Source organism: Aythya ferina (genome assembly GCF_964211825.1).
Source record: "Aythya ferina genome assembly, chromosome: 5".
Taxonomy (NCBI): Eukaryota; Metazoa; Chordata; class Aves; order Anseriformes; family Anatidae; genus Aythya; species Aythya ferina.
In genome coordinates, this window is record NC_140301.1 from 18,586,645 (window position 1) to 18,607,825 (window position 21,181).

The window sequence follows — 21,181 nt, forward strand, 5'->3', positions numbered from 1 at the left end:
GGGTAGAGGAGGCAGAGGGGAAGGGCCAGCCCTGCTCAAGGCAGGCATGGCAGGGCTGCTGCAGGCGCCTGTCAGCACGGCCAGAAGGAGGTGAAGTGCCATTTGCACAACCGGCCTGAGTGCCACTGCCTAGGGAACTTGGTGTCCTCCTGCTGGCTGCCTGAAACGCTCAGGGTAACCACAGGGCCAGGGGGCACGGAAACAGCCTACTGCTTGTGCTATTGCTGACTGGAAAGAAACCGTTTCCTGCTGTGTCTGGCTGGCTAGGGAGGGAAGCGACAGCTTGAGGAAGAAAGCAAGCAAGACTTGGGATGTGCAAGAGGCTCCTGAACTTCTGTTCAAAAGCCACCCCTTACCTCCAGCTTAAAGAACTGGAAACGCCCAACTACTGGAAGGTGAATCCAAGCTGGGATTTTCCTTCATGTATCCATTTTCCTTCATCTGTGTCCAATGAGGTAAGTTAGTGATGTATTTAAACCAGTACCATATAATAACCCTACCAAAAACAATGCAACATCTTTAACTCCACATGAATCAACTCTCCTGTCTCCCTGAAATGTGGAAAACAACGGTGGAGAACATGACATTTACCAGACATTTTCCATTAACACAATGCACAGCTATTTTAACAAAAGTCTAGCTTGGTCTAACCTCCCCTGCTGTAGCAGTTACAGCATTGTTTGCCCAAAGCCTCACAAATTCATTTTTAATTTCCTCTATTAAAAACACATCTTTCAAATCCAATGGGAAAAAAAAAAAAAAAAAAAAAAGCAAAGGAAATGGCCAGACATTAAATGAACAGAAAAGGGACTCACATAAAAAATGGTGCAAGGATAGGCTTGTTCCTTTATTTTTCCATAGCTCTGGACCATTAAAAAGATTAATGAAGTTGTGAAGTTAAAATAACTGTTTGGAAGCAGTAGGTGAGAGGATGGTAACACTAACTAAACTCAAAGCTCACTTTATACTTCCTTCTGCAACACCCACTCCACTTCCAGATGTTTTACACCCAGCAAACTTGATTCCAACAGTAAAATGATTATGTAGGCAAGTCAAACCACTCACTGACTGCATAGTCATTGACAACAGACATCACTCAGTTCCTGGCCAGTCAGCACCTGAACAAGTAGGAATAGCAGTAGTGTGAATAGCAAACTTGTGTTTTCTTTTCAACATACCATGAGCCAGAAAACATTTTTTATTTCAGGTAAATTGAGTTACTCTTACACATTAAAAAATGTCTGACACCATGACAACTTAATTCAAAATCCTTAAAGTCCAGCTGAAAAAGAGTGGTAACCATTAAACAGTCCTTGAACATTTGTGCAAAGTTGGTATTACTCCTCTGAGGAAATTAAATCAGAGATTTTGAAATGAATTGCCACTAGTTACACAGCAAGTAAATGCAAAACAAAAAGCTGAACTCTAGATTGGATGCCATTAATAAGGACGTTACCAATATGCTTCAAGTTGGACATGCTTCCGCTACCTTGCTCAATTAATCCTTACACAGCTACTCAAACACTGGGACGGTCTACATAGCTAATGCTAGATACATAAAAGCCACGTAAAATAAGAACTGAGTAAATTACTGTAAAATTACTAGTTTATTGAAAAGTAAAATGATTCCCCCCCCAACAACACGTGCCAGAACCGTCATGGTTTGTTCTTTCAGTTGAGTATTGCTAAAAATCATATCCAAGTCATTAGAACCAATCAATATCTGTATGCGTATACACTTTCACAAGACTCCCGTGCATTTATATTTGATGGGCTTATCCAAATATTTTCAATCAATTGAAGTAGCTACTGAAAATCCTCAATGAATGATTCTTTAGACAAACTAGGGTTTAAGTGTATTGGGAATAAACCAGAGTCAATTAAAAAAAAAAAAAAAAGAAAAAGAAAAAGGACTTGATTATAAATACCATTTACAATGGTAATTTTAACTGTTGTTTGGGTCATCAGTACTCATCATCACAGTATACTCTAGTTTTGAACATCGTTTACCAAATTAATTACCAGCATCAAACAAGAGAACAAATCAGTCTTCGACATCTTTGACTACAGAAATTTCTTCCTTTTTTTCCAGATCAGACACCTGTAAGTTAAAAAGAAACAGATTCAATAGTATAATTAAATTAAGTTGCATTTAACATCTCCTGTATTTTCTGACTTCCATCACAAGTCAGTGTAGAGCCCAGATCAGGAAGTGACAGTGGGATAAACTCCAAGGGACAACACAGCAGAACAGGCTCTGTTAGTTGCAGTCAGAAGAGAAAGCCAAACTTTCTCCCAGCCCACCCTCTCAATTGTCCCCAGCTGCTTGCTCTCATCCGTTTCTAGTTTTCTTCATTGGCTGACAAAGGAGTAAGACAAGTACCCAAGCCACCTCAGGAGAAGCCTGGATAAATAGAAAGGGAAGCAAGTCTGTCCCTTTCAGTGACAGCTGTCATATCAGATCAGGCCATAAGCTGGAACCCTGCCCTTAACAGAAACTGGGAAAAAAATGAACACAAGAAAATGCTTCTCATGCACATGCACGCATCCTTGTAAGACTGACCTTCACTGTTCCTGAGACTTAAGAAGAGAAATCACATTATGTTTAGCGAAGCTATTGTTAAGGTTAACAATATAAATAGTTTCAGAAAGGATTCCACAAGCTCATGGGGGATAGCACAACAGCAACAATTAAACATGATAGTCTGCATGTTTTCTTCAGCTCTGAAAAGCTCAGTTTTATGTTCCCAAAATCTATGGAGAGATATAGGGGTGGGAAATTATACTATAAATACACTATTCTTATGTTCTTCCCTCAATATCAGCTGCTGGTTGTGAAAAGGTCACACTTACTCAAGCTGGTAGACATTTTGGATTGAGCAAATGTGGCTATTCTTGTGGTGTGACCAGTAAGCACTGGGAAAAAAGAATAAATCAGAAGACAGACTGCAGATAGCTCATCTTTGGGGATGGTTGTGTCAGCTTCCTTCTGAGCTATGTCACTGTTTGGTCTAATTTTGCCACCTATTAAAACCTCAATGAATATTTTGACTATTAGAAATTGTTGCAGTACATGATCTGGCCACATAACCTTTACCCAGCCATAATTTGATACTAGAAACTACAGACAGTGCCACTGCAGCTCCAAGGGTTGATCTAAACTGCTAGAAATTTCCTCACCCAGGTGGAGCCTTCAGCTAAGCAGAGCTGACTGGCATTAGGACTCCAAGGGCCGATCTGGTAATTCCCAGCAAACATTGACATCTAAACCTCCTTGTCTTTCCACTGTTCCTTCTACAATAAATACAGAGGAAATTTTGCACTTTAAGTAGAGTGACTTGATTACCCCATGAAACACAAGTAGAAAAGTATTTTCCACATATCCAACAGATTTCTCTGGTGTTAGCATTCAAACCAGCTTCCATTCACAAATGACCACATGCGCTAGAATGACTCTTACAGGAAAACCTGGTATTGCCTAAATAAAGATGTTTTCTGGCAGAACCATGTCATTCAGTTTGCCATGTTTTCACAGTCCTGCTACTATACAAACATATAAAAAAAACAAACACCGTAAGTGCAGATTAAGCACAATTACCAGTGAGACATTGTCCTGGAGCAATTCTCTTCAGAAGTACAGTTGTGCTGAATATGCATAATAAGTGGAAACTCTGACAGCATTCCCTTTCATGAATAGTACAGATTTGACTCATTACTGCAAGTCATTATTTTCCAGCCTTGCAAAAGGCTATTCATAATAACGAGTTATCAGTTCAAGTTACTTCTGAAATACTGCTGCCCAGGTAACAGATTATTCCCCAAACTTGACTCCTAATTTTCAAGAATAGATTGCAATGGCTGATACTCTTGCAAGCACAACTGCTACTACATACAAATCGAGCTAAAGACTGTAGCACTATCCTGAATCATTAAAAGATCTTAATCCCATTTTTTGTAAGCATTAAGTAATTACAGGTTGGTCCAGACCCTTCAAAAAATATTTTACTCAACTTGCACTAAGGCCAAAAGAACTCTTTTTCCTGAACTTCAGTGGGAAAGACTCCAGAATTATAGAAAAAAATATACAGACCTACAAAAATGCTGCACATGGTAGCTTTTATCCGAGGTTTCAAGGTAGTAAAATGCTATTACAGCATGTCTGGCATTTCACAGACGAGGTAATTAATATTTTATTACTTATATAAACATGTTCTTAAAAGCAACAGAGGTGCAAAATCTCTGGCAGGGAAAACTTCAAGGTGCTAGAATTCTTCAGCGCAATACTTTTGCCATAAAATAAACGCATTACAACTACGTCAGAGGTGTGACTGAAAACTACAAAGAGATAAGCAGATTACAGTTACAATAGCTGCTTGAGCCCCTCCACACCTCGCAGTGCTCAAACTAAGCACTGTACTTCTGCAGTATTTGAGCAAACATATTCGTGAGTTAACTGACTTAAAGGTTCAAAGGAGATACTGTTGTAGAAGCAGGTGGGATTTACAATGAATTGCTGCCTCTCACTGGTTTTCCCCCCACACACATGCAGGTTGTCTTAATCCTGCAATTAAACAGATCCCTTCAGACAGGTCCTGAACTGAAACCAAAATACGTAAGCTTGCTTTCTGTATTATCACAGTACTTCATGAATATAGGCGTAACGTAGAAGTTTCTAGCCTTAATACACAAATTCATCTTTTTTTTTCTTCTCCTCTTGCCTTGCTAGCAGCATGGCAAGCATACTAAGCAATGGGAGAAAAAAATCACATTAAAACCAGAGAATTATATGAAAAAAGCAATCAAAGAGATTTCTGTTATCCTAAGTGTTAGTTGTCTCTGCTGGAGATTCACTGGAACTGTGCTTGTCCCATTGAGAGAGCTTTGCATATAAAACCATACACGACACCGAGGACATTTACCTGTTTATCTATACACCTAAATTGCCAGGACCAGCTGGTGTTATAAAGGAAAGGCCTCAAATCAAACCGGTTGTCATCTGGACTGTAGTTTTCAGCATGGTAGGAAGGAGTGAGGGTGGTCATTTTATGTCTGTTCACCGAGTACATCCTGAAGAAATGCTTAACCTTTGATGCCACCTGGTGTACAAAAGAATATAGCTTTCAGTCAGCTAAAGCATCTTAGTATTTAAAACCTTACATACATTCTGGCTTTACACACCCATTTCCCACCATTAAGACACACGTAAATTACCTACCACTATCAGTAGGAATCACTCTGGATGACTCTATTACAAGAGGTATTTCAGACCATTTTCAGACACCACCTTGGTCTCTGTCTCTAACATTTACCAGTAGCAAAGTGCCTCTTAAGAAACCTAACAATAATCACTAGCCTCTGTGATTCAGGTACTGAACATTTTCCTTTATGCCCAAGAAAGGTAAAAACCTAATGACAGCAAAGTAGATACTCTTTCAAAGCAAGGCTTCAAGAGCAGTTAGCCACATATATTTCAGGGAATAATTTTCCCCTGAAGGTACCGTTCTTAAGTAATTGTTTTCAAATTACCCAATTACAGTTCTAACAATTTCTAACACAAACAACAAACTACATTAATTTAGGAAAGCCACAACAGTTTTTCCAGTGTACTCTTACAACTGTGTAATATCTCTAAACACAAGAGAGTAATTAAACCACCCCTTCAGGTAAGAGGAACTCTACTTGAACATTCTCCAAACACACTCTATATTGGCAAAGACATTAAACAATTTGATTTTTATTTTGTGCATTACCTCTCTTGGAGTACAAATTTCCTTCCACATATTAATCAGCTTACAAAACATACTGTACGGTCCAGCCTTTGCAATCTTTCTCAATTTGCCATAGATGGAGAGCTCTGCATATGTCATCCCCATATCTGCCTGCAATCACACACAGGAACCACAGAAAATCTTAACCATGCAAGTTGTATTTAATAGTTTTATGACCAATTACAATAACCCAGTTTAATCAAAGAAACACTAAAATTAAATTGCCAATGATCAAAAAAACAAACAAACAAGAGAAGAGCAATATTACACAAAGAAGAAAAGAACTGGGATCTCTCTGAAATGGGAGATTTGAAATTCTTAAAAGGAATACAGTTTATTTGGCTAGGGAAAGCATTCCTTTCCAGAGGAAGATCTGTTCATTTTCTGTTCTAGATAGCTTCAGTACAGTATATATCAGTAAGATAGGTCAAAACAAGGAAAGACATGAAATTCTAAATAAGCATCCCTTTGCTCTTTTGATATTTAGAAACTCTAAAATAAACAAAATTTTGGAAAATTTCAGAACACACATACTTCCAAGTGTCCACAACAGAGTGATTAAAAAACAAAACAAAACAAACAACAAACAAAACAAACAAAAAACAAATGAACAAAAAAATATTGACTTCCTCTTTTGTAGACTGCCGTCAACACAGATAACGCTGGTGCAAGACACTGGTTCGTGCCTGGTCAATATCTTAGACATTTTCTGACACACTCATTGATACACATGGATACATAGAACAGCAAACAATATTTTTTGGACAAAAACCAAGGCTGGGGATAAAGCTTACCAGAGCATTTTAAAGTCACTGCCCATTACCTCATCAGTTTGAGACACTTGTCCATCCACCAGGGGCTCTAACTCCGCAGTAGGTGGAGCTGCCATGATACTGTAAGAGGAAGAAGAAAAGTAAATTTTACCCAGTCTCATTAGTCTGGTTTGTTAAAAATCACGTGCTTTATTCAAACTTTCTTCAGGGCATAAGCAGCTGACTAGATAGCCCTGAGAAGTGGTACTTGAAAGCTGTTTCAGGTTTATAAAACAATGCCTATACCCAAAACATAAAACATCTGTTCAGTTTCCTCAGTGGTTTTAAACAACACAAATGTTTGTATACAGTAACTCCTAAGACTTGTGGCACCCAGCCACTTAGACTGGTCTTCTGTAAGTATGCACAATAATCTAAAAACAGGGATGGGCAGAAACCTTTTCTTTATTAGCATTTGCAAAATTACTGCAACTTAGCTCTGTTAATAAATAAAAAAATTTTTTAAATCCACAATATGTAGTATAGACACCAAACATCACTGCTTCACTACTCACCTTCTGAGGGCTGTGAGCTGAAAGTTTTCAATACAGTATTGTATGAAGTTCTTCAAATCAGTCTTGCTGATTCCACCAATGGGATTGATATCGGCACTTGAACAATCATACTTTGTTAAGTAACCTCGGAGACTGAGCAAGAGAAGAAATTTTACATAACAAAGAAGAATGTAACATTAGTATGCTATACAACAGTTTATATTAGATAGATTACATATGTGGTATAAAGACAGGGACAAACAGACTGCATACTGTTAGCATGTTTACACATAAAGGACAAACAGGTGTGCAGATGAACCAGAGCTATCCTGAAGCCATGAAATTGACAGGAGAAGGAAGATGATATCTTAAACAGTTATGAAGCACTACTAAAATACCCACACTAAGGTAATATATTAGGTGAAAAAACAATTAAAATACTGTCCTGACCATTCAAAATAATAATAATAATAATAACAACAACAATAACAACAATAATATCCCGAACTCCTAGAATCAATGCACGCTACTCTCCAAACTTTTGACATTATCAGTCCCAGGATCTTTATCTTCCAACAGCCAGCTCTAATGACAGTACTCCACATTTATGAAGTCGATTTTTCAATTCAAAAGTTCACAACTTAATTACAAATTGATGAATTGAAAATATAACAAATAACAGACCTGCTGAGGAAGTAATAGTCGTTCGTTGGAAAACTACAATACTTTGGTTGTAAACTGAAAAATACACAGTTTTGCCATTCAGGTTGATTCAACTGTTATCATTCTTTTCACTGCTATCTGTGTACTCTCAGCTTTTTACCTCTTCTGAGGTAACAGCGTACACTGCGATTTGGTAGAGCTAAAGAACTGCACTGACCTGTTCCCAGTTCACCTGGTTTTTGATTTCTAATTTTTACCAACCTTTCATCCACATTGGCTGATCCTAGCACCAGAAGTCCCCCTGGCATCCCACGAGTCCAAAGTGTCAGCTGAGCAAACAGGTAGGAAAGGACCATTCTTACTCGAGCCTACAAAGCAAAATGAAAAAAAAATTAATTAACAAAGCAAAGTAATCTCTCTCCAATCATATCTAATTAACAATTCTCTAAACAAACCCATAAAGAACAAAATGTGAGAGGGCTAATTGCTGCTGCAAGGACTGTCTTGTGGAGGGGATGTTGAACATGCACTTGGGAAAGCTAGATCCAGTATTGGCTAGTGCCACAAATGTGACTGGGCAAGTTTATTCTACTCTGAATTGTAGAATGGGAAGTAGTTGTGATTCCTGCAAGCGCTGATAAGCATCCAAGAGGGATAAAATACGCAGATAAACCATCTAACACACCTTCTTATAGATTGTTAGACTAACCACATTTATGCAAAATTTCTAAGAAGTTCCATTTCTGTCCCCACTCCAAAACTCACATTTTCCAAGGAACGTAACAATACTGAACACAGACATAAATTCAACCTCCAGCTCTAGCTACAGCTGTGTGTGATGTTAAGCAATTCACCGCATTATTTTGTCACCAAGCCTATGCCATTGCCAAAAAAATGATAAAAGATGCAATGTTTTCTTCCTGAGAAGACTGATGGAGTTATCAAGTAATAACGGGGGAAGAAAAAATCACATCCTTGGCTAAAAATAAAAATAAAAATAAAAGAAAGAAATACTATCAAACAAGATAATCAACATTTAGCCAGAGTTAAAGACGACTACCTGCTTCAATTGGAAACTTTTAAGAACAGACCCAAAAGAAAACTATCAAGACAACGAAAGGTACATCTGTAGCCAGGGACTAGAAGAGCTATTTGGAAATCACTTGACAGCTATGTTTTTTGTGCTTCTACATAATATGTGAAGCAGCAGTACCCAAGTACAGCACTGATCTGTTCTGTCACAATGAAAAAGTTTAAGTAGAAATATGTATTTGAGCCACGTTTTTATAAGCCATTTTATAAGCTATTTAAGCACATTCATATCATCTACCTTCTAAAACTGAGAAGGTCCAGGAATTGGAATACGTAAGCCTGACATCTCACGCAGTGCCTGTTACAGGCTGGTACTGTTAACCAGAGTTAAGTTTAGTGTATATCAGCAAAGTTTTTAAGTCTTGCCCTGCCGCAATCCTACTAGCTCAAGACTCATCTATGAAAACACTTTGCTGCTCATTTTCCTGACCTGGTGACTTTCTGCCACTTTTCTAAACACCATCTGGACTACTGCTCTTGATGGGATACAGGCACGTACTATTTCTTCCTGACCATCCCATGAGGTTTTAAGAATCACAAGCAACAATTATCTTCCAAGTTATATGGGATTGTAGATTTCCGCTGCAGACAAGCATTTAGTGGAAGCCCATAAATCTTCAGGAATGTATCACGATGTGTTCAGATCTTCACAGCAATTGAAAGGAAGGGCCCCAGTGCTACTTTACCATTTTGTACTATTTTAAACAAAGCCTTTGTGAAACACACCTGCACATTCTGGAGTGCCAGATTTTCTCTGCTGCTCCCTCCATAGACAGAAAAACAGGGAGTTCGACCTGTCACCATGCTGAAAATTCCCACAATAGCTTTCACAGCCGCATCTATGTTCAGGTTGATGTGATAGCTGACAAGAATTCAAACAGAAGTGACTCAGCTAGCACAGTCCGACTACATAAAAAACATTAAAGTTCTTAAAACAAACAAATACACACATCCTTAAATGATGTTTTAAGACTGCTACTAACTCAGATCTGGTATGAAGAACCTTAAGAAAACATAACATTTTCCAGAGTCTGTTTCCAAATTTTTATTTTCTTCACCAAATGATTCCAAGCATGCCTCACATTTACACACTTAAATAATATGTGTAATAATATCCTTCTTACACACATTTAGTATTCCTCTCCTATTTTTGCCATTTTAGACTTTGAAAGCTTTATATGCAAGTCTTTTCCAGAAGATGAGGGTTTTTTTCCTATTTCTTCCCAATCTCTACCTGCCTATTTGCTCAGCCAGAAGTTTAGCCCTGTTGCAAGTGTCCTGGGAGGAGTTCTCACTAGCCATGTAGCAAGTGGTAAAGATACGCTTGCAAAATTCTCGAGGATCCTCAGGGACATAGGTCTCATCATGCACAATCTTGCGTGTATCAGCCAGCACCTCTGCATCTGAGGACAAAGGAAAATAAATAAAATGAGTAAAAATTGTTGTCATCCTACTATCCAGGGTATGCAAATATCTTTTATGTTTCTTGTATTCCAATTAAGCTTTACACTGACCCTCACAAATAAGGTAACTTCATCTAACTCTCCAAACATGTTTTCATATATTAAAAAAATAAATCCTGGTTTTGCTTCTAATTTTGAGCACGGAAATATTAAATCCTTTTGTTCTATGCCTTAAAGAAGCTCCACAGAAACATGATTCCACATATACAAAGGGCTTGAACCATGCCCAGCCGTGTTCTGCAGTGCTGAATTTAATAGAGGAAAGAATTCTCAAAATGGAATCCCAAAACTACATCAGCCAACATCTTGAACAATACTTTAGACAGAAACCGGTCTGAGTTTCACACCCAGTTCTTAAACCCTGAATGAAAGCTATTAAGCCAATTCAAAGAACCTGAAATCTGAACCTGTTTTTCTGGAATTTCTGAAGAGATGCAAAAGACACCATTAAAGCTGGGCAGAATTCTACTATTAATGAACCCTTGCATCTATTGCACCTAACTAATATTAATTTGTCCTTAATCATTAATAAATATGGCTAACCAGACACGTGTATCTACTTACTTCCATTCTTGACTGCCAGGCAAACCTGGTGACACATAGAGTATACTATGCATGCTGTAGCAGAGCTGTCAATTCCACCACTAAGAGGTAGAAGAAATCCCGCCTTGAAAACAAAGCAAGGAAGAAATTCAAAAATACAAAGTCAGAAAAACATGTATTTCACCATTCAGAGACACACTCTAGTAAATTACATATGCACCGTTCAATCTGTTACGTTGTGCAGGAAAACAAACAAACAAACAAAAAATAAAAAATAAAAATCCCACAGATCTAGCAAATCCCCTTCAACTCTTACCAACTGGAAAAATCCAAACAAGGAGTCAATGTAAACCCTCTGGATATAAAAATTGTCAGTCTGTCTTTATATTCTAGCAATACAGAGCTAGAATACAAGAGCTCATAACCAGGACCAAAGCTTTCATATGTAATTTACCATTGAACTGAACTACTAATTCTTGTCACTCTGCTTATTTTAAACACCCTCCTATGCCATTAAAAATATTTTTCTTACTGAAAAATAGTGTTCTGAAGCAAAAGAAATCTCATTTAATGAGGTATGTTTGACTATTGCTTTCAAAGAAAGCATGACTCTGAAGGAAGAGGTCTGCAGAGCATACTAAAGTCACAGCATACATGTTTCAAGTCTAAATGAGCTACCGGTGAGATCTAACCTTGCACCATGAACTAGCGACATCAGTCTGCATTAGCAGCAGCACAGGACAGCAATCTGTACTGTCCCTATACCACAGAAGAAGGTGCATAGGCTATGACAAAGAACAAAAAAACAATTCTTACCTGTTTGCTGCGCCTTAAGTAGTCCCAGAGCCAACATGCAGGACCAAGGCTGAAATCACAGAATATGTTCAGTCCAAGAGTGTTATGGGATGAGACACAAGTCAACTTACAACTCTCCTAATGAGAGACTTAAATATAAAGAATTTGTATTTATCTCCATTAGTTTTAAACTTTTTATCATGTAACAGGTTCAATGTGTGCTTACCAGATCTCCTCCTCAGGACTATGATGTCTCCACTGGATTGGCATACAAACAGGTACAGCTACATCATCAGAACATGACAGAGCAAAATTCACTTTTATCCTAGGATAGGGATTCACTTTACTTGCCTACACAAAAATACAGAAGTTGGCAGACATAAATTTTAATGAAGCATAAACCCATACAACAGATCTGTAGAACACTGAAACATCAGCACATGCAAATAGCTTTTAAATTCAGTAACTATTCAAACTTGGCAGAGTTTACAATTGATCTGTGTAAAGAATTCTTACCGCTAAATTGCGAGACGAAATCTCTGCTCTGTAACTTCGAACATCCTCTAAGTCCAGTGTGGCAACAAGCACCTCCTGTGGAGAGGCTCTCAGCGTTAGATTGATTCCACACAGAATGATAAAAAAAAAGCTTGACACGACTGGACTCAAACAAAAAAAAAGTGCTAGGGAAGAAAAACGCATGTAAAACTTTTTCCAATACAGATCTTTCTGCTCGCTTTACAATTCGTCTCTGTCTCAGTAGATTTACTTACATAACAAAATGAGAACAGCTGACTCAATTCACTGAGTACTCTACGATGCTCATAAACCACAACAAATACATAGCACTTGTCAGATGGCTGAACGATGAGTTCACCATCAATTGCAGCAAAGAACTAGAGGAAAAGTCAAGAAGCATACTGGGTAAAGAGATGAGCATGGCACAAAAAGTGATGAAACCTACAGCTGTGATGACAAATTACCGAGAAAGGGGGCTTTTAAATAACGATCAACCTATCCAACCTTTTGTTTACCAAGGCAGGTCGTAATTAGAACACTGCAGTCTTCACACTTATTTGTTTGAATAAATAATATAAATTAAGAGAGACTCTCCTAAACATGGTGATTACATTCTCAAATACTTTTATTAAGTTGCTACACTGTGACAGCTCTTCCTTGCTCGCAAAACCAGGACAGCTACTGCAGATCAGGGCAATTTAATGAGGAAAAAGCCTTTGACCCCATTGAATAGCACAGTACAAACATATTTTTAGTCTATGAGACATAGACCTAGTATCAGTAGATTTTCTGAAAAGTCTTGAGCATAACCGTAGCTCCACTAACTTCAGCTGTAACAGTTATCTATAGGTTGAATGTATTACCACATCATCGAGTGAAAATTGAGATCCTTGTGCAATTGTCTCTCCATTCATAGAAATCATGGCACAGCCATCATAATACAGACGATCACCATCACAGCCCTTCTGGTTAGATAAAATATATATTCCACCATTCTGAGAAGAAAACAAGCAAGCAGACAAAAAACGTATTTCAGAATGTAGTACCTGTCAATTTTAAACAACAATTTTTTTCCACTATTCAAGTCCTTCACATACTCCTCCAAGTTGGGAATGACTTAGGGCTTAGACTCTGTTTTTTTCATTTGAAAAAGTACTTTACACACTATACACACAACAGAAACAAATAATAACAGAAGTAAATGTAGTACATTAACTCTATCCCCTTCTTGCTGTTGGAAAACACATCTCCTGTTACTAGCTTGAAGAGTCATACCCTTAGCCCAAATGGAGAGGGCTACATTTCAAAACTGAAATGCTAAGTTCATGGAGAGATTGACAGAAGAGGGAAAATGATGGCAGAAGCTGGTTTTGGATGGCTTTTTTTTTTTTTTTAAATAGGCAGAATTTTCAACGTCAAAAAACAAAATAAAATTTAAGTATGACAATGACAAGAAAAGTAATGGCTAAGTTTAAAGACAGATTTCTACTTTCCCTTCCTGAGACAGTTACCAATATTTCTTCAAGAGAATGTTGCTTTGTGAATGAAGATCAAAAAAGGAACTGAATTTATGGAAATGACAAACTTTTGGAAGGTTTTACATGTGCCTGGAAAATATCAACCTACGCTGACTGAATTAAATGCTGGTAACAAGCCATCAGTTCAGTATATAGAGCACATGGAAGGAGACTGCTGAGGCACAGATAACTACAGGGAACAAGCAGAGCCACTGGTAGTTTGTCCTGCATGAAGAATGCATGTTCAACTATGCCCTTTCAAGCTCGTTGCTTCTCTGTATGCAGTAGATTCAACATTTCATGCTTCCAATTACAGAGCAGTCAGTTACTCTGAATAACTACTATTTTCTGTCTACTATATTAGTACAATATTTTATCTTCACAATTTAATGGAATTAAGATAAAGATCAATTGCATTTTTGCAACAAGCCTCCAGAGCTGCAAGAAAATAAACTGCTTTAAGGTATTCTGACTCTCCTTTATAGAGGTGTGTGGAAAATAAGATTATATAGTCGGTTCGCCAGTGCAGAACTATGAGTTTCTGTGCCAAGTTCCTTCTTAGCGTGCTCCTCACATATGCACATGCACACATTTGTTTCTCCCATACTCCCAAGCAAATACTAAATAGCATTTCTTCTGCTTTCCTGCTCTGCAGATCATACAGAGCTGATCTGTAACCAAATAGCCTCCAGCATTAGAGCATTACCTACAGCAGGGCTCCCCAAAGAAGTACAGAATCCCAGCAGCTGGAGGGAAGGTAACCACAGGCCAACAAACAAACAAACAAACAAACAAACAAAAACACTTCAAAACACCCAAATAACAAGGTCTGTCAAGGCCACTAAGCTCATGCCTTAAGTATACCTTTGCTGTAGCAGAATTCACCAAATCCACCCGGGTATGCGCCTTCCGCAGCACATGGTGACTCCCTGAAGAATTAGTGAAAATTTCCACACCATCAAGTCCCATTTCAATATGAGGGCTGTCAAATCAGAAGGCAGAAAAAAATTGAGCTGGCAATCACATGCAGCTGGGAATATTGCGGGTATTTTAAAACCATTTAAAACCACCACCACCAAAAGCATTTATGTTATTGCCAGTTTTCTCCAGGTCTTAGCTCAAACAAAGCTAGAGCTCACAAAAACATCTGTTTTCCAGCATAGCTTGATTCTTGTCAAAGACCAGTAGTGGTTGCAGAGGGCAGGTGGGGTTTTGCTAATTGTATTCTAAATAAAATGCCTTCTACTTTATTCCATAGAAGTCTGGGTCACAAAGAAAGAAAACAAGACAGTCTTGGTCTGAAAGGGCAGCACCAAGACCCTATGAAATGACCTGACTTTTACTGATTCTCTCTTTTTCAAATGCCAAAAAAAAAGAAATAGAAAAAAAAAAATAGTATCTTTGTATATAACATACCACACCTGCAGTTATAAAGGAAATTAATTACTTGAGTTGAAGGATTTGTAAAGACATCTGGAACATTTTATTTATTTTGCATTAACTACAACAGCTTTCATGCAACCACTTCTTTTTTTTTTCCTCTCCATTCCCATGTCTAACCTTTGTGAATACGTTCTTCTTTGTCTTTGGGAAGAACTTAAAATTGTAGCAGGAACTAAAGTAAAACCAGGAACTATTACTTAAGGGCACTAGACTTTGCTTTCTGTTAATGACCTTTAGTTGTTTCCTTCTGCCTTGTATGATGATGGTTTAAAAAATAGAGAAGGATTAAGCTAATAGGTAAATAGATGCATCTCAAAGTTATGGAAGTCTAAGCGATCCAAGAACCTAAGCTCTAGTTTGTCCATTATAACAAGGCTCTACTTGTCTAGGAAAATGAAAAAAACCTCTAGTACTCCCAGTTTTTTGAGACTGTGATTAGTAAATGATATAATATGGGATTATAATTACTGGCAAAACCAATACTCCAGAAATTCGGCCTACATGCCAAATAAAATCATGAAAGGATGGCTTATCCCACCTATCTTCCACTTGGGAAAGAACATAATCTGACATTTACACTAAGAGGAGCAGTAGACTGAAATAACTAAGTTCTTCGTCATTGTGCCTACCACTCCCAATGTTTCCCAAGACCCAGAGAGTCAGCAATACTGCTTTTTCAAAGCAGGTTAAGCTTCATACAGAGCACTGAAAGAAAGGAACACCTTAAAGCATGGCTCAGTATTTCAAATGATATTCTCTATCTCAGCCATGCTGAGGTTTTTAATGCTTACTATATCCCAACAGAATGAGAAGATCTCCCGTTTCATCCTCAAAACTTTCCATTTCTCCAGCTGATCAATGTTTCATAGAAACAAAGGCTCATTGGTCTATTACTGGTCACTAATTACTCACTTCCCTCTACAGCTATTCAATCCACTGGAATATAGAGAACAGTAGCCTTGCAAGGGTTATCATTGGGAACACAGCCTTCATCGTGAAAATTAGCTGGATTCTCTGAATCTGACATAAGAAATGGGAGCTCTTCATTTGTGTCCAAGCAATTCCAACAGGATAATGACTTGCCCTGTCATTTTCAGGAGTATAACTGACCCATGTACAGACCTGTTGTGGTACCTATCCAACTTCTTGAAAGACACAGAAAATCTTATTGAAATGTTTTTGTTGTAAATACAGTCCTCAGTTTCTGGACAAGGCTGACACATTCTGCCAGCAGAAATTCCAGAACTCCAATGCACAAGGCACATAGCAGATAACAGTGAAAAGGTTTTATATGAAGACAAGCATCAAAAAATTTGAGCCCCTTTTACTGAAATTTCCCATCCCTTTCCCATGATGTATTTCTTGTTCCTCATTATATTTAGCTTATTGGCGCTTTCTGAAAGATATACTACATAGAATAACAAGCAGATTTTTTACAGAAACAATTCTTTCAGGAAGGTCCAAGGTATGCTTTAGTTTACTTTCCATTTCTTCTTCTGCTTTACCTGTTTGGCGCCCAGAGCTCTTCACATATTTCTGTCCCTAGACAGGTATCTTTGGTTGCTAGCACTGCATCCCCAAAAGGAACAGTGTCCTAAGAGAAAACAAAACAAAACAACACAACATCCTGACTTGAATGGAAGAATCTATCTCATCAAATTCAGAACGTTACCAACAAACCTATAAAAACAGAACTGAATATTCACTGTACATATAAACAACTGAGGCAAATTTAAGCCTTCCATGTTTTGCTGCTAAATACTAACACCAATTAGGTTAAATTATGTTCTCATTTAATCTGAGAACTATTATTGAAACACCTGAATTTGCAACATGACTGGCAGAATGATTTGGTGCTCTACTGTTTCATGCCACAAATTCCCTGCATTTAGATGGCTGAGTTATGAAGATAGCAAAGTTAAAAAGAAAAGACTCCATTAAGAACTTACCTGCCCTGTCACTTCCTGAATTATCCTTGGTAGAAAATACTCCTCCACGTGCCTAAAGCAGGTTTATAAACTGTGAATACATGGTCACGTAAAGCATAGCATAACAACTGATTCTAATATCCACATTATGTCATCTCCTAACCGTGATTAAAGAAATTGCACTGAAGTTGTACAGGACTGGGTATGTAAAAAAAAAAATAAAAAAATTGAAATGTTAAGATTAAAATTAACAACAACCTTTTGCTTCAGAAATTCACGGTGAACATGAAAACAGAATGTTATAAAGCTTAAGATTTCATAACTGTACAGGGTTGTCTATTTCTGGCTTCGTAAGTTTTGCTTCTGTATTTTCCAGTGAATAATCAAGTATTAAAACAGCATGTCTTCAGGCTGAAGCCTGAGGTGGACTTCTTCAGTAGAAAAAAACTTTAAGGGAGACATCCTGATTTTGCAGAGAAATAGGCATGAAGAATGCTTAAAGTGAATTAACACGAGTAATTATGTCACCATCCAAGAGTTAAGAGGTCACACAGCAGTGGAAATAACCTCTACTTAACATGGTAATATGTGGTGAATGTTAGGGGTACGCAGCTTTCATGCTTGCTCCCTTCTAGTTATAAACTAGACCGATAAAGACAGGTAAGTCAAATTTGAAATAAAAAATTCCCTTTTGCAGTGCTACTCCAGAAATAACTTGAAGCTCATCCAGAATTGCGTGGGATTAAGAGGACAGACATGCAGGAACTCTCAGAAGTATTTTACTACGACCATCAAGTTATAACCATTCTTTGACTGCAGGATGAGTGAACAGCACCAGAGACGTGTATCAAGCATATTTCCATGCTTCATAAGGTACGTAAGGTAGCGTCCTTCCCTTGCAGTCATGAAATTCTAGCTGAGCTCATTCGTTCTACACCATTCTCCTGTTTAATATTGAACAGGATGCAATCAAGCAGATAAACATACGCTCCTCCAGTCCTGACCTGCATATGAAAGCATACAAAAGGAAAGAGAGCACTACACTGGTGGCAGGATCATTCAGCCGCACTTTTCTTGCGAGCTCAGCAATTCAGAGTTTATGTTTAATAAGCTTTTTAACTAAGCTGCAATTACATAGCTCTACTGACTTTTGTTTTGATGTTCACCCTGTAGCTGATGTACTGCAATATTTTTCAATCCTTCTGCTGCAGCTGCAAATGGCAAGCTGTGTTTCTTAAACGCAGTTAAACAGTAGCCAACCTACCTTGCTTTGCTCCATGGTGTAAACCATCTAAGTTCTCTATAGTTTCCTGCATTTGCCAGTGATATTTTCGGTCTAATCAGAAGGATTTTTCTTAAAATATAAATTAAAACAAAACAGAAAGGGTGAATTAAGACCTGATGTGCAAGCACATAAGACTAAATAAGAACATTGATGAAAATCAACTCACTGATTTTTTCTAGTGTGATGTACAGTAAACAACATTTATTTATTTATTTATTTATTTATTTATTTAAACATTTCTGTCTGTAGACGTAAAAGTTTTCTTTCTGGGCTCTTCAAAAAGTGTTTCAAAAAACAGTGGAAATTTAGATTCTACAAGGTCAGAAAGGAAAAACAGATGATGCAAAACATTAAGTCATCTCTCTAAAATTTAAGAGATAGGAGGACAACACCATCCCCTTACATAGCACTAAAGAATCTTACTAGAAGGCCAAACAGGTCTCTGAAACGTTACGCTAATGTTCTGACTCACAAAACATGTAAAGAACTACTTACTTATTTAAGAAGATCACTCGACAATTGTAGCGAACATTTTTGTGCATAACAGGCCTGCAAAAATAAGAAGAAAAATTACCAGTGGCTAACCAACGTTATCAGATTAAATTTAAGAAAAAGAAAAAAAAAAAAGAAAAAAGCTACACAATCTCCTTCAATACACAAAAACTATGTTAAGACAAATCTATATTGTATCACTCAAGGGAATTAAATAACATAATATATGTAGTTTCTAATGTTTATATTAGAAAAGTTGTTTACAAAACTCTTTGGTTTTCTGCCAGTTTCAGATATTACCAATGATTACCGGATATTACTGGTATGCCTGAGAAACACCAGCAGACCCCAATGCCATTGGCTGGGCAAACCTGACCGACTGCGATACTACCAGGCTGGTCCAAAGTAAATAAAAGGTAGCTTTACGCATTCGATACCAAGAAACAGGTATGCACATGTGTTCCTTTTACAATTACAAAATATCACAGCTCACTCACAGCACATAACTTACAATGTTTATTTTTTATGTTTATTTGAACATCAAAATGATTATGACATACATGTACGTTGTCTGTGAAGACAGCTGTCAGTTAAAGCAAGGTACATGAGCCGTGACATTCCTGAAAGACAAGTCAATTTATAAAGCCCTTTTTTTTTTTTTTTTTTTTTTACATATAATACAAGGTCTTACCCAAAACCTTGTCCATGACAGTAGGGCCCAGCCATTTAGGTTCCTGAGAAAAAAATATTTTACTTCTCTCTTGAAGAGCCCAGCCACCAGGAATCTCACTCCTCTGCCCCCCAAGTAAAAAAAAAAAAAAAAAAAAAAAGCGTTTTGAAAGGATTACATCAGAAAAAAACACCTTATATGTTGCGATCCTACTGGTGCAAATTAGAATGAAAAGTAGTATGGCTCCTAAGATGTGCTTACAAGTTTGCTGCAAAATCCTCATTATCCAGAGACATTTGTTTACGCAACATAGACCGCATTCTCAAAAGAGGTAGCGCTTAATCCTGCTTATACAAGACTTACATTCCCACATCACAGATAATATCTTGAGTAACTGGAGACTCCAAAAGCTTTGCCAGAACTTGAAATGAGTGCAGGAGTGTATCAGACTCATAATAGTGATCTGAGCAGCCATAACCGCTGTGTAGAAAAAGAAATAAATTGTCAGGCAGATATAAAATTATAATTTATAATACAGACATAAATTTATCAGCAACAGAACTGTGGGACCAGAACTACTCCAGACATGAAACATCTCACTGTATATGCAGTTTATAGAGAACACGAAGATGCAGCGCTGTGCGCATCAGCATTGAAGGCTGTTTAAAATTCCTCGGTGCTGCTGGGATATTCCTTGCTAAAGCAGCAGCTTGCGCATAGGCAGAACTCAAAGTACTGCAGGCACCATGAGGAAAGCTCGCTGAAATAAGCCAACAAATATTGGTATAAGCTAAGTTTTTAAGACAGGTTTTGCAATACGTTGCTTGCACCTGCAATGTGACTGTTTGCACTGACAGCCACGTGTTTTTAACGCCAGTTTAAACATTAGACTACTACATGTTTTCTTAACCATTTTTAGTACTTAATTATTGCCGTTTCTTAACCCCAATCAGCTAATAACCGCAGCGCTCCTACCAAATTTCGAGCTCAGGACCAAGCCTGTATCTGGCTCCTTTGCCCTTTGCGATTTCAATACCTGGAAAAGAAAGGAGCATGCTCAAGCAGCAGTCGGGACCCTAACCCTAACCCTGCCCGGCCTCCCCAGGACCCCAAACCAGGCAGTAGGGATCCCCCCGGGACCCCTCAAGGCTCACTTTTGAGGATCCTCCCCGCGTTGCCCTCAAAATCCAGCGCCCACTGGTTGAGGGCGCAGGCTGCCAGCCGCACCGCCCGCCCCATGGCGCCGCCGCCGCAGCGCCGGGCCCCGCCTCAGGGGCTGGGACTGAGGGGCCGTGCCTGGGGGGGGCTCTGGCCGAGCAAATGAGGGGTGCCCGCTGCCAAAGCCCGGGGCGCTGAGGGCTAATTAGCTAATGAGGGGTGCTGCCTGCGGCGGGACGCGAGAAGCTCCCTGCCCTGGCCTTAATCCCGGTCTGGCTGCGACCTGCTGCCACGATCGCGGGTGCAGCTCCCCCCGTGGGCCTTCCCCTTGCGCCTCCTTACCCCGCCTCGGCCATTTTGGCAGGCTCAGCCTTTATTTTAGCACCCTCTGAGAGGTGTCTGCCGAACCTGGGTCAGACTGGGAGTGCTGAAGGCGATGGGGGTAACACGGAGCAGGACACAGAGGTCTGGGAGCTGTCTGACCGCATGCGGCACCAAAGCAGCTTCAGGGCACAATGCCCCGCAGGGTTCCTTAGGGCTCA

General features: G+C 38.6%; 1 protein-coding gene across 5 annotated transcripts; it reads right to left on the reverse strand.

The window, feature by feature from the left end:
- Positions 1-1,588: 1,588 nt before the first annotated feature.
- NADSYN1 (NAD synthetase 1) lies at positions 1,589-20,734 on the reverse strand. 5 transcript variants are annotated; one of them, XM_084521665.1, is made up of 22 exons: positions 20,636-20,734; positions 20,457-20,517; positions 19,845-19,961; positions 19,510-19,545; positions 18,815-18,868; positions 18,299-18,388; positions 17,056-17,107; positions 16,612-16,700; positions 14,528-14,645; positions 13,010-13,141; positions 12,147-12,221; positions 11,857-11,981; positions 11,652-11,700; positions 10,857-10,959; positions 10,064-10,232; positions 9,556-9,691; positions 7,999-8,105; positions 7,096-7,227; positions 6,592-6,661; positions 5,751-5,879; positions 4,920-5,096; positions 1,589-2,101 (listed from the first exon to the last, which is right to left on the reverse strand). In XM_084521665.1, exons 1-22 carry the CDS (start codon positions 20,718-20,720, stop codon positions 2,045-2,047), a joined length of 2,163 nt encoding a protein of 720 aa, XP_084377791.1. In that variant the 5' UTR covers positions 20,721-20,734; the 3' UTR covers positions 1,589-2,044. The 5 variants fall into 5 exon arrangements, 4 of the variants coding, with proteins under 4 accessions (XP_084377791.1, XP_084377792.1, XP_084377793.1 ...); XM_084521666.1 differs by lacking the exon at positions 19,510-19,545; XR_014693767.1 differs by lacking the exon at positions 1,589-2,101 and having other exon boundaries at positions 4,959-5,096; positions 6,563-6,661.
- Between the last annotated feature and the right edge of the window lie 447 nt (positions 20,735-21,181).